The sequence below is a fragment of the Crinia signifera genome, chromosome 6, assembly GCF_055691185.1.
Source record: "Crinia signifera chromosome 6, ASM5569118v1, whole genome shotgun sequence".
In the NCBI taxonomy this organism is placed as follows: domain Eukaryota; kingdom Metazoa; phylum Chordata; class Amphibia; order Anura; family Myobatrachidae; genus Crinia; species Crinia signifera.
This window is the reverse complement of record NC_139222.1, coordinates 151,489,876-151,507,877: the sequence shown is the minus strand read 5'-3', so window position 1 is coordinate 151,507,877 and position 18,002 is coordinate 151,489,876. Positions and strand designations below refer to the sequence as shown.

Sequence of the window (18,002 nt, the reverse complement as noted above, 5' to 3'; positions counted from 1 at the left end):
ACAGGGGATACCATTGATTCTGTTTAGCCCACAAGGGATAGCCAATGCTATAACAATCTATATATGTGTTCTGTACTCATGTATGATATTTCATTAAGCTAGCATCGCAATTTCCCAAAATGTTTGATCATCATTTTTCTATAGGTTTTACATGGTCCTTGTCCAAGGTTTACAAATTGGAGACTTTATCTGCTACCCAGTTCTTGCCAGTATCATCCTGAATTCCCCTCCACTTTTCTGCTGTGACCTTAAGGGAATCAATGTGGTGGTTCCATATTTTATCTCTGCACTAGAAATTATATTGCCAGACAGGTAAGTTTGCACATGGATTGAATTGTGTTTCAGATCTCTAGGTAAAAAAGATGCCATTCAGTATTTGAAACACAATGCTGTGATTTCTTGCAGTTCCCTGGCCTTTCTCTTTGGTCTTTTGCATCTACAGTATAAATGTTAAATGTGCTTAATTTGCAATTACAGAATTTAATTGCATGCCTACTTGGCTGTCTTTTTGTAAGGCATGTTAAGAACATCAATGGGTATCCACTCAGTTGACTAAGTACAATTTAAAGGCCATGTACTTTCAATAATGCAATTACAATTTAAAAAGGAAACTGTGTTCCCCCTACCCTGAGACTTCCTCCTGTACAGATGAGAGAAACCACTAAGGGGAAATCAGCAAATATATGCACAGCATAAAGGGCAACTTGTTGGGACTGCTTACTGCAGTGCCATGCGGTCTCTTACGTATCACACTAAGATATTCATATTGAAGTATGTTTTGAAGGTAAAGTAGGACATTTTTTCTGTGATTGGAATGTGGTGTTCATAAACACTGTGTTGCTACACTCCTTCAAATGCAGGCTGTTGCTACACAGGGATGTATTCAGCATCCAGACTGTCGCCAGGAGACCGGTGCACAATCCTTACATGAATGAGGATGCTGGCACCGGAATCCTGACTGCTGGGATGCTGAATGCAAGTATGCAGGCGTGTTGGGTTTATGCACTGAGGGAAGAACTTACAATTCTTAGGATTCGGCTACGGGAGGGGGGGTTAGAGGGTTGGGCATTTAGAAGGGGGGCTAGGATTAGGGTGCGGGGATGTTAAGGTTAGGCATTCAGAAGGTGGGTAAGTTTAAATAGTGGATTACAGGGGTTAGGAAGGCAGGGGTAGAGTATGTATACTTACCTGAACCCTGTTGGGATTCCATCCATCAGGATGCTTTCATCGTTATTCATCCTTATGTAATGTATTCCGCTTTGCATTTTATGTGCACTTGTATGTAGTTGTCAACAGCAACCTCGCTGCAGTCCTATAGCCAGGAATATGGCATATACATATCCTGACTAGAGAGAGAGGAGTGTTCGCAGTAAAGAGGCAGACCAGATAAATAATTACAAAGTTCTTAGTTGTATAATACAACAAATGTATCTTCCAGCTATCCACCACTTTCCAGTTGCTTCTCTTGAATCAGAGGGCAGGGTATATAAATGCCATTACACATTACGTGCGAGTGTAATAACACTATTTGAAGCCCACAACTTCTACAGTATATAGGGGTTTTGACGGGGTTTTTTTGTTTGTTTTTTCACTTTTTTTCTTCAATCTACTGTGTATTGTTGCCGGCTCAAGGTTTAACATTTACTTCAAAGTTATGAGGATACTATTTTCTTTTCAAAACATTTTTGCTCGGACACTAGTGAATTTGCACAACTACAGTATTTTGTTCTTCGGTTCTTTAGTTTTCGTTTACCGTACACTTCAATATATAATGGATATATTGTCTATGTTTTCTAGGGAGCTGTCAAAGTTTAAAAGTTATGTAAACCCCACAGAACTTAGGAGATCCAGCATCAACATCCTACTTTCACTGTTGCCTTTGCCTCACCATTTTGGAACTGTGAAATCAGAGGTAATTTACTTTATTCATCCCTGCTTTTATGCTACTTTCTAGTGTCTGATCTTCCTTTTAAGTGGCAAGAAAATGTAATCCTTTAATCTTCTATTTATTTACAGGTATTGCTGGAAGGAAAATTTAGCAATGATGAATCCAGTAGTGATAAACTGGTTACCTTTCTATCACTGAAGCTAAGGCTTGTAAATGTCCTTATAGGAGCATTACAGACTGAGACTGATCCCAATAACACGCAAATGATCTTAGGTGGGAATTGCATCACAAGTGTATGGTTTATGTTCCAAAATTCAATTCCTATTAAATGAAATCATGGACTTTTGTCCTGGAGAATTTATAACAAAGCCAGAGCTTGTGTGGTGCTTCTGCATTTTTCTTTGCACACTTTACATTACAAATCGATTTCACATGTCGACCTTTTGTAACCGTCGACCATAAAATTGACTTTTCTGCCACAATTATTTGTAATATTGCTCATAGTTATATAGTTTTAATGTGTTTTTATTTGGGGGGGGGTTGTTTTTTGTGCAGATACAACTTTATTGGGACATTTATTAGAGACAGCAACATAATTTTGTTCTGTAGCTAATCTAAGTTGTGAGAGGATTTTCTTCATCTTTATGTTTTCTATTGAAATGTCAAGTTTTAACTTTATGTAACAGATATTCCAATTAAGCTGGATTGTGTTGGTTTGAAGCTGGCCATACACTACGGCAACTATTCTCCCCCAACCCACAGGAATATTGCATGCAAATGATTGCATCGGACCTGCTATAATTCACATGCGATTCTTGCTCTTTTCCTGCAAATGATCACCACAATTGCAGGAATAGAGCCCAAATTGCATGTAAATTGCCTAGTGTATAGCCTTTAGAATATGCAGCTTTTGTTGGCAATTTCATTTTACAAAAATATGCACGATTCAGTTTCTTCTTTGTATTGAATGGTATTCCAGGTGCAATGCTGAACATTGTTCAAGACTCTGCATTCTTAGAGGCAACAGGAAATCAGGTAGAAACGGTAAGCACTTTTCTAGAGTTCTGAAAGTTATTTTGCAGACATGAGTTTGGGGTTTTTTGAGTTTCTAAAACTTTAAAATATCCTGCTGTTAGACTAATTTATCATCAGTGAGTGTCAAACCCAGAGGCGGCTCCTACTGTACCTCCATGTAGGAGGGTAGCTCGCTGCGATGCCTCACCTCTGCTGGTCCCCATTGCAGGACCGGCTCATGCACAGTATCGTCCACGGTACTGTTCATGCACATATCCCAGATTCCTATGGGCTGCTTCTGCTGCACCTCCCAATGGGGACTGCCTTGGGTGACTGGCAGGTCAGACTTCCAATAGGACGAAAGGTCAAACTTCTTCAAAGACTGCATCTGGCTTCATTTATTTAGAAGTGGCGGTTTTTACCGGGGGGGGGGGGGGGTCTTGCAGTCCTTAGGTAAAAACTGCCACTGGTCAAACCAACTGTAATGTAACAACTGATTAACATGACACAAACTTAAAATCTTTAAAGCCCTGTACACACTAGGTGATGTGTTTAACTTTTGTGCCGAGCTATCTAGTTAGCATACATTACCCTATACACACATTGCAATGTGTGCTGAGCGATGTTTGCTAACCAGTGTTCTTTTATGCACATGCAGGTGCTCTGACTAGATCTTGACTGCATGTGCTAAAGATGTGAATGGGTTATGGCAACGAGCATCGCCATCGCTATGGGGCATACACATGGGGTGATGTGTGCTTAATTTCTAAGCAATCTAGGCAGATTTCTTAGAAAATATGGAACAATCACCCGGTGTGTGACCCCCTTGAAGATCTTTTACATCTTGATTTATTTATTATTAACAACATTGGTGGTTTGAGTGTAGATAAGTCAGTAATTTGTAATTCTTCCTGTTTTTTTGTTACCTTTATTACTACAAGTTACCTGCAATTGTACACCAAGTGCTGCTGATTAATGTAATAATTTTAAATAATTTTAATATTTTAACAACTTCATATTTTTCCTTTGGTTTGCATAGTATGTTTTGCTACTAGTGTTAAACCTCACATTTAAAAAAAATCAGTAAATTAGTCACCTTTAGAAGACCATTTGGGGCCACTTAATTTAGAAGGGAGTTTGTGAAAAATGTTTCCTGAAACTCCTACATCGCACAAGAGTCCATCCTGGGCCACAAAATCTGGTAATGGAGATATCCAGACAATACAACAATAAAAAATACTATTTTGTTGGAGCACACTTTCGGTTTTTATTGATTACAAAATATTACATATTTATTGATAAACTTTAAAAGGTCTCCTCCTGGGAGTGGTACAAGAAATTAACGGTAATACATAAGACAAAAGATCAGCTCAGCAAAAATTAGGGAATTGGGATTGGGCAATCCCACACAGTCTATCTAAACCTACACCATAATTGTTTATTTAGTTTCTTATATAGCACAGCAGATTCCATTGCGCTTTGCAATTGTAGACAGTGATAGAACAAACTGGGTAACAACAGACCCAGGTCTGAGGTAAGAGGGCCCTGTTGCAAGCTTACAATCTATAGGGATATAGGAGGGAAACACAAGGACAGGCACCAGTAATAGCATAGCAGTCCCACAAGGTTGCAAGTCCAGAAGAAAAGCTATACAGGTTGAGTATCCCGTATCCGAGTATCCGTTATCCGAATTATTCCGAAAACCATACATTCCAGAAAGTGAACAAAAAAAAATTTTTTTGCTAAAAACTCACTGGGGACATTTGTAACAGCACTACTGGTGACATGATATGTAACTGGCACTATATATGTGCAAGAAAATGATTGCTTGGCATTCAAATTCAATATCTGAGATAGTACACAAATTTTGTTTCATGTTTTGAAACCTTGTTTTTTGAACAAATAAAATATATTTGTGTGTATTTTAAGTGGTAATAAAATATATTTGTGTGTATTTTATGTGTTTATACAGCATACATGCAAGATACTTCAAAATACATAATTGAAATATTAAAATATTCCGAAATACGGAATAATCCGTTATCCAAAATTCTCCTGGTCCCGAGCATTTTGGATACGGGATACTCAACCTGTATAATAAAAGTGCCTCAGAGGGTTTTGCCTGTGGAACATAAAAAGCAATGGGTTATACTTACAATAGTTCCTTTTCTTCGGAATACCTCATGGCAGCCCACAATGGGTTCATCCCTTTCTCCCTCATCTATTAGACAGGTAGTTTTTCCCTAGGACACGCCCCTCTTCTTCCTCCTCTGAATGAGCCAGCTCCTCCCCCTTGTCTTTAGTCTTTGAATGTCTCCACCGCCAATCCTAGGGAAAAACACAAACGGGTGGTTAACAAAATATAGGCTGCCATGAAGTATTCCGAAGAAAAGTTATTATAAGTATAATCCATTGCTTTCTTCTTCCTACTTCATGGCAGCCCACAATGGGATATACCAAAGCAGAAGGGAGGGCTTACAATACCTATAAGGCCTGCCACAGGACTGTACTTCCAAATTGTTCTTCCGACACATCTAAAGCATAATACTTAGCGAAAGTGTGTACTGATGACCATGTTGCTGCTTGGTATATGTCTTTAATTGAAACATTAGCCTCTCTTGCCCAGGAAGCTGCCATCGCTCTAGCCGAGTGTGCCTTTATTCCCTCCGGAATTTGAAGTCCCACTTTCTTGTACGTAAAGCTGATTTCTTCCTTAAGCCATCTCAAGATAGGATTTGCTCCGTCCAAACAGACTTTTCATTGCCCCTTGCATAATAACAAACAAGGTCTTAGTTTTCCTGAAACTAAATAAATAAATCTTAATTGCCCTAACCACATCCAAGGTATGGAGATTCTCTTCTCTCGCATTTGCCAGATTAGGAAAAAAACATGGTAAAACGATCTCTTGATTAATGTGGAATGAAGAAACCACCTTAGGTAAAAATTAATGTTTGGTTCTAAGGACTACTTTGTCCGGAAATAACTTAAAGTAAGGTTACTGAAACAATAATGCCTGTAGCTCGCCCACTTGTCTGGCCGAAGTGATGGCCACCAGAAAAATAATTTTCCATGTCAGGAATTTTAACTTGGTCCTATCCAATGACCATTCAGAACTAAATTGAGATCCCATTGAGGGATCACGACCTAACCCTTGGCCGGATCATTTATATTGCCTAACAGAACCTCTTTATTAAACTGTGTTCTTCCAGTCTCTTATCCAATAACGCACTCAATGCCGAAATGTGTACCTTCAACGTTGCTACTGCCAGACCCTTGTCGAATCCTTCACAAAGGAACTGTAGAATATGTGTGATACTTGCATTAGGAAAGTCGAATTTGTCTTTTGATCACTCAGCGCAGATCTTCCAAACTCTACGATAAACGTCTGAAGAGACCACCTTCCATGCCTGTAGAAGGATGTTGACCACTACCGGAGACAGACCCTTATTCTTTAGCTGCTGCCTCTCAATCTCCAGGCCGCTAAACGTAGCTTCTGCGGATCTTGACACCAACCTGGACTTTGCCTCAAGAGGTTGGGAGACACTGGGAGAAACCATGGTTCTGCCACTGCCATGCTTTCCATCATAGAAAACCAAGCCCTCCTGGGCCAATACACCAGGATGACTATTGCCTGCACCTGTTCTGACCTAATCTTCCACAGAACCTTGTGAATGAGTGGAAATGGTGGAAAAATGTAAACCGGAGAAAACTTCCACTCTTGAGACTAAGCAAGACCTGTGGGCTGGAATCCTGGAGAAGAACCGAGGCATCTTTATATTGCTCCCTGTCGCCATTAGGTCTATCTGTGGTTGACCAAATTGGCGCACTATCTGCTGGAAGACCAAGTCCTCTAGTTCCCACTCCCTGGGTAGGACGCAATTTCGGCTCAGGAAGTCTGCAAATTGATCATCCTCTCCTGGTACGTGGAGCGCTGAGACTGATAATAGATGCTTCTCAGCCCAACACATTATGGCCCGGATTTCTTCCAACAGCAGACAGCTTCTTGACCCTCCTTGTCTGTTGATATAAGAGACTGTGGTCGCATTGTCTGAGAATACTCAAAGGTGAGACCCTACAACATCTGTACTGAAGACACTTCTATCGCCATACGAACCGCTCTTGGCTCTTTCCGATTTTGAGGACAGTTCAGATTCCTGAGGAGACAAAAAACCCTGGCTGGTCTTGTCCAAACAATGCGCCCCCCAACCTGTGGCACTTGCGTCCGTCGTTAATACCATGTACTGCGGACTTGACAAGGGCTTCCTGACGCCAGGCGAACGCTTCACCACCATTGCAAGGACCTCCTTACAGGCTGTGGCAGTCTGATCCAATGGTCTAACGGCACTAGACTCTTGGTATACCGGAGGAGGTACCACTGCAATGTCCTCATATGCCATATGGCCCAAGGGACTACATCCACCGTAGATGCCATCATTCCCAATAGACTCATTGCCAGTCTTAGTGGCACCTTCCCATCTTCTTGTAGGATGTGAACTAGTTCTTGAATTTTCTCTCACTTCTGTATGGTCAGTGAGACTTTGAATTTTACTGTATCGATGACTATACCTAGGAATTGGATTGTTTGAGTGGGAACAGATGGCTTTTCTCCCAATTGACTATAACCAGCTGTGATCTTGAAGAAATTGAATAATGGTTTCTGAGGCTAAGACTGTTTCGTTCTCCGACCGAGCGGAGATTAGTAAATCATCCAGATAGTCCCACACCGCAATTTTCTTCTTCCTGAGGCATTCGATGAGAACCACCAGGACTTTTGTAAACACCCGTGGTGAGGATGTGAGGCCAAATGGAAGGCAGGTAAACTGAAAATGGCTTCTTCCCACGCAGAATCTTAGATATTTTCTGTCTTGCGCGCCAATAGGGACATGGAAATAAGCGTCTCTGAGATCTATTGAAATAAGGTAGTTGTTTTTTTTCAGCCAGAACTTTTTCTTATGACAGACGCGAGTAGAAGCCTAGACCTCTCTTTGCTTCTGGGACCACTTAGACTGCTCCTGAATCTACTAGGTCTTTTATGCTTGACTTTAGAGCTTCCCTCTCCACCCCTGTGCTGGGGAGCTTTGAAATTAAAAATCTTTCCTGTCTGGGTTTTGAAAGGAATTCTGACAGATATCCCGTGGAGACCACCTCCAACACCCAACTGTCCTGGACAATCTGCTTCCAACTTTGAGCAATCTTCCAGCCACCGGGACCTTTTCCACGGGATATGGCTTGTCACTGCTTCTGAGTGCCTCTTTTAATTGATTGTCGAAAAAATGCTCTGGAGGTCCCAGACGCATACCTGTCCCAAAACGGCCTACCCGGCCTATATGATCTAGCTTGTCTAAAACTTTGCCTGGCGAAATAATTTGACTATCTTCCTCTCTTGTCTTGTGGCAACCTCACAGACTTGCCCGCAGACATCCTTTGTATCATCTGATCCAACTTCCTCCCGAAAAGGACTTCCCCTTCAAACGGGAGAGTAGCAAGTTTGTTTTTAGAGTGGTAGTCCGCTGCCCAGGACTTAAGCCACAGGGCTCTCCTTGCTACCACTCCTGCAGTCAAAGACTTAGCTGAATAATCCAGCACGTCTAGCGATGCCTCACAGATATAATCTACTGCCAGCTGTACTTGCGCCAGGCTTTTGTTGATCTGCTCTCTTGTAAGATGACTTGCAAGTCATCCTGCAATGAGGTGGACCAAATTCTAAGTGCCCTGGCCGAGGAAGCTATGGCTAAACATGATTTCATTGATAAAGAGCTGTATATCTGCAATCCTTTTAATGCCTTCTCCATCCTTTTGTCCATCGCTTCTTTAAGCGACGCGCCGTCCTCTAATGGAATAGTCGTCCTAGTGGTGACTTCCGAGACTGCCGCATCAATTTTGGGGATATTGCACCACTTCAGGAATTCCACGTCTTCATGGGGTACATGCGTTCAACCCTTTTAAATAATATCTGTATTGGCCCACTCCTTAGTTAGGATCTCTGGTACTTGTGTATTATCACGGCGCGATTTTGCGGCCGATTTTCGACCAATTTTTCACTTTTTCCGGCCGATTTGCATGCTGTTCCATCATTGCACACCCCCGATTTCCATCGTAGTGCATCGCATGCAATATAGTGGCATGTGATGCATGCCATGCGATGCATGTGAAGCGATTCGATTTGTAATTGTACAATCACCCTCACCGGCCAGGCGCGTTATATAGGGTATTTCTGCCCAGCTGGAACGCACACCGGCGGTGGAACGCACAGCGTTGCCATGAAGGAGGAAGACAAAAGGATAGACTTGCCTGAAGAGGTGAGTTTTCAGGGAACGCTTGAAGGATAGGAGTCGTATTGTGCATGGAAGGGCATTCCATAGGGTGGGAGCAGCCCGATGAAAGTCCTCTAATAGTGAATGGGAGCTAGTAATCCGCCCAGAAGAGAGACGCGGATCTTGTGCAGAGCAGAGTGATCGGGAGATATTTTGAGATAAGTAAGGTGATTATATGTTGGTGTAGTATGGTTAATAGCTTTATATGTGAGTAGAAGTATTTTAGATTGAATTGGCTAAACTACAGGCAACCAATGGAGGGACTGGCAGAGCAGATCAGTAGACAATGAGCATCTTGCTAGGAAGATCAGCCTAGCAGCAGCATTTAAACTGGATTGCAGTAGAGAGTCTGTTCTTGGGAAGACCAGTTAGGAGACTATTGCAATAATCAATGCGGGATATAATGAGTGCATGGATAAGACATTTAGGGCCAGATGTATTAAGCTTCAAAAGTGATAAAATGGAGAGTGATAAACAGCCAGCCAATCAGCTCCTACCTGATATTTTTCAAACACAGCCTGTGACATGGCAGAAAGGAGCTGATTGGCTGGCTGTTTATCACTCTCTATTTTATCACTTTTGCAGCTTGATACATCTGGCCCTTAGTAGTGTTTTGTGCAGCAAAGGGTCATATTTTGGATATGTTTCTTTAGATGCATGTAACATGATTTGGAGACAAAGGACAGTTCGAGGGTGACTCTTAGGGAACGAGTTTGTGGTGTAGGGTAGATTGTTGAGTTTTCAACAGTTATGGAGATATCAGGATGGTACCAATCAGGATGGTTTACAATCAAATAAGGTGCAACAAACTAAACTGCAACATATTGAAACGAGGTGCAACAATTGTACTAAAGTGCAAAGAATGTGTCAACCAATGTCTTTTTGTGATTCACAACTGTCGATGGCAAGTGCTGTACATGTGTAACCTTTGTTTGTTTTGGTTTTTAGATCGAAAATAATCAAATGAAAAGTCATAGCCGGACAAACAGCAGCATAAGCACAGCCAGTGGAGGTAGTAACGAACCCACCACACCAGACAGTGAAAGGCCGGCTCAAGCACTGCTGCGGGACTACGGTAAGGCTGATTCCATTGTCCCAGGCACTAGATACACCCATTATCAAGAAGAAATCCAAAATAGCACAAATTACATTTTAAATCAGATGAAACTAAACAATAGTGGAGTGAACAGCACAGCAGCCACCCACATTCAGTTATGATCAACTGTTGCATGTTATTACTATAAAGTTGACATCTTGACTTTTCAGGTCAGAGTGGGAAAAAATGTGGTCAGTGACTTCCGTGGACACTTGTGATAGGATAGTAGTGGGCAGCAGTCTTACACTAAGGTCTAAGAGAATGGGTTTTGCCATTTGAACTTCCTCATGGAAGAAAGACTACACTTGTTATTACAACTGCGTCTTTGTTGATTTTAAAAAATAAATAAATGACAGCAAATCATAGTAACTGTGTAGGTTTGTTGTTCTCCTGCCACATATACAAATCTATTCCCCACTTCATAGAAATGGATCCCAGCAACTCAGTGCGTATTTGTGCTATGCATATTTCTGCTTTGAAGCTGCTGATTAGACTTGCTGTATTTTGCATGGTACTGTGCATCTTTTTTGACAATAACAAGGCATGTATGTTTTGTCATAAGCAATTTGTGGGTGTTGTTTGATCTGTTTTGTGAAGATATTTTTATATTCTAATAAATATAGTTAATATAATAAATATATACTTTTTAAATATTTTTATATATTGTAACCATTCACAAAGCTTTATGTTTAATAGTAATTACTTACTATTATTATTACAGCATAATAATATCACATAGTAAATACTGAAGGGGTTATTTGTTCTGTCCTGTATGAATTAGTTGTTAGTTCAACCCATCTAAATGTTCTCTGTACAAATGTAGGGTACCCATGGTTGTCTTTTCATGTTGTTTTTTGTCCCATAGGATATCCAGGTACCAATCCAGCAAGCTATCATTATTGTAATTCATTTAATTCTCTCATTACACAAAAACTACTCAGTAACTCTCAGATATCAATTAACTACTAACAATGGCTAGGCACTTATTTTATTACTGTGTAATCCATTACTTCTGTATGTTATAAGACTGTATGTTGCATGGGTTTCCATAATGTAGGGTTGTTTGAAAAGGCACATGTTAATTAACAGCAGATCCAAAGACTTTGTATTTAATTTTATTAATATTATTTTTATTGATATTCTATATGGGTTACAATACTAGTACTAAACACAAAGGAAGAGGACTACTATCTAATGTTATGCAGAACTGGCAAAAAAATGGTCTTCTAAATTAAAATGGCATGAAAAGGGCAGTGTCAATCACAAGAATACACCATCTGTTGGCGTTAGGTTTTTTTTTCTCATCTTTTTGTCCATTATCCCCTCCTCTTTGGATTTACATTCAGGGCTTGTGAGCTAGTAGCTACTGTATACTACCACCTTCTTTAATAAGTTATAGTGCCCCTTTTAATTATAACTCCCCAGCTATTGAGGACTGAAATCAATTATCCGTGGTAATTAACCACAGACTAATTGGGCAGCTGGGGTTATTGAAATACAATAAACAGCATTCAGCAATAATAACTGAATTGGGTAAAATATAACCGATTTTAATATTCACAAGTTAAATAACAATATATCACCTAAGGTTATAAACACACACACACGATACAACGTTATATGTAGTAATTGCAATCTCTATTTCTTAATTGATGATTGGAGAAATATATACTCCTTGGATATTGCTTCCAATATATAGTTAGTCTCTAGTTGGAGTGGTAATTGGACGTATGCGCTATGCCCGACCTTCCCTTAATTAATGAAGATACTTTTTGTATAAGGCACAAGTCACACTCCCAAGATATGCACTTTTGGGTAAGAAACTGGCTTTTAAGATGATGTAACTGAAGCACTTCTTTTGAAGCTGCAGCAATTATCCAGTTGGCGTCCGCTGCTAGCTAATCGATAGTCGGGAGACACCTGGACCTTCCTTTTGAAAGCATGTAACAATGGAAGGACAGGAGCTCACAAGTCGCACTGGTGTTCTTACCAATGATACCAGATTAGGGATACAGATGCGAGTTACAAGCTCAAACTGCAAGTAGTCTTTTCTTCGGGAGGGAGGGTGCAGTCCCGTTGATGGTAAATGTAGAATAACGATTACCCAGTTTTGTCCTAGTGTTCTGATGCGTTTCTCTGTATTTCCTCAGAAGATACAATATATCGCATGCGCGATCCATCCCATGCAGCTCAAGGGGGGATCAGGTGCGACTTTTCCACGGGAAGAAGTCGCACAAGTGTATGGCCAACTTTAGACCATTATGGCTGATAATTGTCTTAAAGATCACAATTTTTTTTTTATATTGCAACATTGTACAACCAAGGACTAGTTGCACTACATAACAGTTGTAAGCAATGTATTACACTACTTTTAAAATTGGGATGTTTTTCTGTTTATCTACGATTTAAAAACTATAAGTGTACAAACATCAAATTAGTTGCAAATTAACAAAAGTTGCGTTGAGAAAAAATATTTTAGTTTATTCCTTGTGAGTCTGCTGTAAATTATCATGCTCCATTATGTGATTTTTTTTTATGTTGATTTACTGAACATCAACGTGTCATCCACTAGTCCTGCAGGGGAGTGGAGTTGTTAATTGTGTCTGGTTTGTATGTGTCTGCTCTGTGGCTGCGCCCTGCTACTGGGCTGTCCGCTTCCTGTTACTAACGAGCGGTTGTTTTCCCTTCCCTGCTTTTGCACTGGTTCTGCGGTTACATCCTAGCTCTTCATACAGATACAGCTGCCGGTCTGCTCATGCGCAGCATCCACTTGGTCACCCAGAGACTGAACTCGCAGTGGAGGCCAGACATGAGCATCTCATTGGCTGCCCTGGAGCTACTATCTGGACTGGCAAAGGTCAGTTGTTAAATTGAATCCAAGATTAGTGCACTGCTATAGTTATTTCCAGGATAGCTTACATGTACAACTGTAGTCCTAGGAGGCCCTCTGACCTCTTTATTAGTTTATGCCACTGCAGGCTTTCAGTGAAGTATTATCTTTTGTAAGTAGGTAATGTAGGTATAAATGCACTAAGGTGTTTCTTCCTGCCCCCTCTGCCAGGTGAAGGTCAGCATTGACTCCTCAGACAGGAAAAGAGCTGTGATCTCTGTTTGCACATACATTGTGTACCAGTGCTCCCGGCCAGCTCCACACCATTCCAGGGACCTGCACTCCATGATTGTAGCTGCATTTCAGTGCCTGTGTGTCTGGCTCACTGAGCATCCAGACATGTTAAATGAAAAGGTAACTCAGTGTTTTTGTTATGCTTGTGGACTTATGTGAAGCATTGAGTAGATTTCAGTTATGAAATCTTTTTTAACTTGTGTGACTTTGATTACCTTCATGTAGTTCCATTCACATGTACTATTATTAAGAGTACACAGCTGAATCCACTATATCTTTACATAGATACGAGTGCAGAGATCTCATATAAGTACTGTGGAACAAACTTTTTCATCCTCTACCTTTCTATAGGACTGCCTGAAGGAGGTGCTTGAGATTGTAGAACTAGGAATATCTGGTAGCAAATCCAAAAACCCAGAGCAACAGGAGGTGCGCTACAAAGGCGATAAAGAGCACAATCCAGCTTCCATGAGAGTGAAGGATGCAGCAGAAGCCACTTTGACATGGTATTGCACTTCTACGGTAGTTCTGTATTCCATAGAACTGGTAGTATAAGGAGTCACGTGGTGTGTCGCATTACACCTACAGACAATGCAAAGTCAGAGAGATTTTGACTGAAATACTTTCTACAGGCATTTATTTTCTTCTATAAAGAATCCTTTGCAGTGTATTTTAACCATTAAGTGTGTGTTTTTTTTTTTTTTTTAATTCCTGGCTTCCTCTAAACAAAGATTACATTTAATATGATCTTTATTTTCTACAACATGTTTAACTGACCTCATACATGTAGCCTCAACATGCCACACAGCTGTAGATGTCTGGCATGAGTGAGCTGTGGGTCTCATCCAACACGTCAGGTTTGTTTGTTTTTTTGGCAATAATGCATTTAGGGTGTACAGAGACTGTGACTCTGAATCTGTATATCTGTGCTACCATGCTGCATCCTCTAATTTTTCAAGTAAAATGGCAATGAAGAATGCAAGTCCGATGCTTGGTTGCATAGGAAGAGGTATCCGCAGTAGAAAGAAAGAAGTAATAATGCCACTGTATAGGTCATTGGTACAACCTCATCTAGAATACTGTGTTCCGTTCTGGAGGTCATATTTCCAGAAGGATATAAATACATTAAAGACTGTACAAAGAAGGGCAACTAAAATGGTGCATGGCCTACATCACAAAACGTACCAGAAAAGACTAAAAGATCTTAATATGTATACTTTGGAGTAGAGAAGGGAAAGGGGGGACATGATAGAAATGTTCAAATATATCAAGGGTTTTAACAAGGTACAGGTGGGAGACATTCTTCACAGGAAGAGGAGCAACAGAACACGAGCACATGTACTGAAACTAGAGGGAGGTAGATTCAGGGGAAATTTGAGGAAGAATTACTATACAGAAAGAGTAGTAGATAAGTGGAATAGCCTACCATCAGAGGTGGTAGAGGCAAATACAGTAATACAATTTGAACATGCTTGGGATAGGCATATTGATAGCCTTACAAAAAAAATAAGGATCAAATATGGTTTGAGGTAACGTGTTTAAAAAAGGGGCAGACTAAATGGGCCAAGTGGTTCTTATCTGCCGTCAAATTCTATGTTTCTATGTAAAGTATATACACTAGATACAGGTGCAATTCTGGAGGACTGGAAAAAAGTACCTGTAGTTGCACTGTACAAAAGTGGAAGCAAGTAACTACAGACCAATAAACCTTATGTAAAATTCGCGTCCATCGCATGCGATTTGGTTGCATGCGATGCGATCGACGTGATTTTTTAGGACCTGATGGATACAATCAAAATTGCAGGCGCCGTGCTAGGAAACTAGTACCGAGTATTCCCTTCCCTAGAGGCTGCTTTTTGCTTTTTCCATGGTAGTAGTGTCCCTCAGAGTGGATGAGTGAGAAAGGGGCATCTTTGTGTAACTACCATTTAATCCTTTGTCTTAATCCATCTGGAGGACACTGCATTCCCTTCCTTACGCTCATACTTGGATTTTGTTGACGTCTCTTCCTAAATTGCTGCAATTGCTCTGTAGTACACGAACTTGCTATGGTTTAAACTTGCGTTAAGTCCTTTGATCTAAAACCACTGGGGATTCAGATTAATTGCACTCCTAATAACAGTTTATCAAACTTAATGGTTTTTCTGGTGTACTGTTTTTTGCTTGTTAGTCACCATGATTTTGTTACTTGTCGGTTCTGTAATTTGGTGATGTGATATTGGAGTAAAGTAAAAACCTGTACTAACTTGATCTCACTCAAAATGGTCTTGACTCATTGCACCTAATTTGGCAATACATTTAATTTGAAAACCATATATAGTGTTGCACATTCTTTTGGGAAAAAAAATTGGAAGTATCATGATAAATAAGCCATAAAAATATTGGATAGCTATCTGCCATGGTTTTTATGAACATACTGTAATAGAGGCTTGTATTGAACCCATGTTTATATCAGACCACTCACTTATATGGATTTCATTTATTATCACGCTCGATGTAGGCGCATATAGGCTCTGGCGCTTCCCTGATCATTTTGTTTCCTCCTTAGGCTTTCGTAACAAATTGGAAACTTTCTGGGAAGAATATAGACTTAATAATGAGGAGGCATTGAGGGAAGACCCAATCCTATTTTGACTGGCTAAGGCAGTTCTTAGAGGACAGATTATCCAATGTATAGCCCAAAAGAAGAGAGAATCCACTTCCATATATAAAGCATCACAACAACATTTGACTGATACCTACCAGAGGTATAAGCTAACCCCCACTCCGCACAATAAAATTGAATTTAACCTAGCCGAACAATCATTTGATGGTGTCTTGGCCTCCATGGGAGATCGCCATACTTTTCATAGAGATCACAGATTTTATAGATTTGGGAACAAAACAGGCAGACTGTTGTCCAGTCTATTGAAGTCCTCCTCCTCCTCATGTACTCTCATAGAATCTATTGAATGTCCAAATGGCTATTTTGTATCTAGTGGAAAGGACATAGCCTCGATGTTTCATGAATATTACACAAATATATATTCTCAGCCCACTAGAGATGTGACTGGAGAATCAATCTTTTGGGATTCTATAACATGCCCTTCCCTATCTGCAGAATTGAAGACACAATTGATGACCCCTTTCTCATCTCAGGAGGTAGAAGCAGCAATTAAACACTTAAAAACATTCAAATCTCCAGGCCCCGATGGGTACTCTGCAGAATTTTATAAAATGTTACTACCCCGTATATTAGACCCTTTAGTCCAGGTTTTCAATACTATACTTTCACAATGTAAAACCCCTCAATACTTTACTGATGCCATTATTAGACTAATCCCAAAGCCCGGCAGGGACCCCCACCTCCCTGGTTCTTATCGACCGATATCCCTTTTAAATGTGGATTATAAACTTTTCTCTAAACTGATTGCAGACCAACTTAGATTCCTTGTTCCTAAGGTGGTACATTGTGACCAAACGGGTTTCATGACAGGCAGGCATTCCTTGGCTAATATACGCAAAGTAATTTCTGCCTCTCATTGGTTCCAATCTGCCCCTTCTGAGACGCTCCCTTTCCTTCTCTCACTAGACGCCGAAAAGGCGTTTGATGTGGTGGCTTGGGAACACTTATTTCAGAAGCTTTCTAGGTTTGGCTTTCCTGCACAACTTATCTCCTTGATTAGAATGTTATATTCACAATCAACTTCTAGGTTAATCTGTAATGGTTACAGTATGTCACCTTCAATAATATTAGCTAGGGGCACTAGACCGGGCTGCCCATTTTCACCATTATTATTTGCAATGGCTATTGAACCGTTAGCAATTGCCCTGCGTACTCTCCCTGAATTTCAAGGTTTGAAAGTGGCTAATCAGGATTTAAAAATTGCATTATTTGCAGATGACATGCTGCTTTTTATTTCAGATCCATTAACGTTCATTCCTGCTATACTTCGCCTCTTCACTGATTTTGGCCTTTTTTCAGGTTATAAAATTAATAAGGATAAGTCTGAATTATTACCCTTATCTACTCAAGCAGCATCTTTTCTTTCATCCCCTGTCACTATTCCTCTCTCTTTGCTCCGATTTACTACTACCAAAATGAAGTATCTAGGTCTTTCCCCATCTCTCTCAGATATATATGCCCTTAATTTCTCCCCGGTTATTAGGAAAATCACGGCTCTACTTGAGTCATGGTTATCTATGCCACTATCACTCTTGGGCCAAGTGGCAGTCCTGAAATCTATCATCTTCCACAAACTTTCTTATGTTATCCAAATGCTACCCTTTGCCTTGATTAAACCAGATTTATGTCATTATGACACCATTTTCAGTAAGTTTCTTTGGGAAAGTAAGAGGCCACGGATTGCTTTGGCAAGACTTAAACTGCACAGGGATAGGGGCGAAATGGTGGTCCCAGATATTCAGATGTTCTCCAGAACAGTAGCGTTTCGTTATATATTAGACTGGCTACACTTACGCTCTAGTTATACTTATTATGCTTTAGAACAGGCTTTATGCTCCCCCATGATCTGAAAGCCTTAATACATACACCAAAACAGAGTTTGCCCCAGGTGGTCTGTTCCA

The 18,002-nt window shown here is 40.4% G+C and overlaps 1 protein-coding gene across 6 annotated transcripts in view; it reads left to right on the top strand.

Annotated features, from left to right (window-relative positions):
• RALGAPB (Ral GTPase activating protein non-catalytic subunit beta) overlaps positions 1-18,002 on the top strand; it is an 80,688-nt gene that overhangs the window by 46,123 nt on the left and 16,563 nt on the right. For 2 of the 6 annotated variants that reach the window (XM_083147655.1, XM_083147657.1), the window contains 9 exons: positions 145-312; positions 1,798-1,912; positions 2,017-2,161; positions 2,868-2,932; positions 10,165-10,291; positions 11,178-11,213; positions 13,048-13,169; positions 13,374-13,556; positions 13,788-13,942. In XM_083147655.1, coding sequence (XP_083003781.1) covers positions 145-312; positions 1,798-1,912; positions 2,017-2,161; positions 2,868-2,932; positions 10,165-10,291; positions 11,178-11,213; positions 13,048-13,169; positions 13,374-13,556; positions 13,788-13,942 — 1,116 coding nt within the window. Of the gene's footprint in view, positions 1-144; positions 313-1,797; positions 1,913-2,016; positions 2,162-2,867; positions 2,933-10,164; positions 10,292-11,177; positions 11,214-13,035; positions 13,170-13,373; positions 13,557-13,787; positions 13,943-18,002 lie in introns of all 6 variants that reach the window. The other 4 variants (XM_083147658.1, XM_083147659.1, XM_083147656.1 and 1 more) reach the window with 2 other exon arrangements.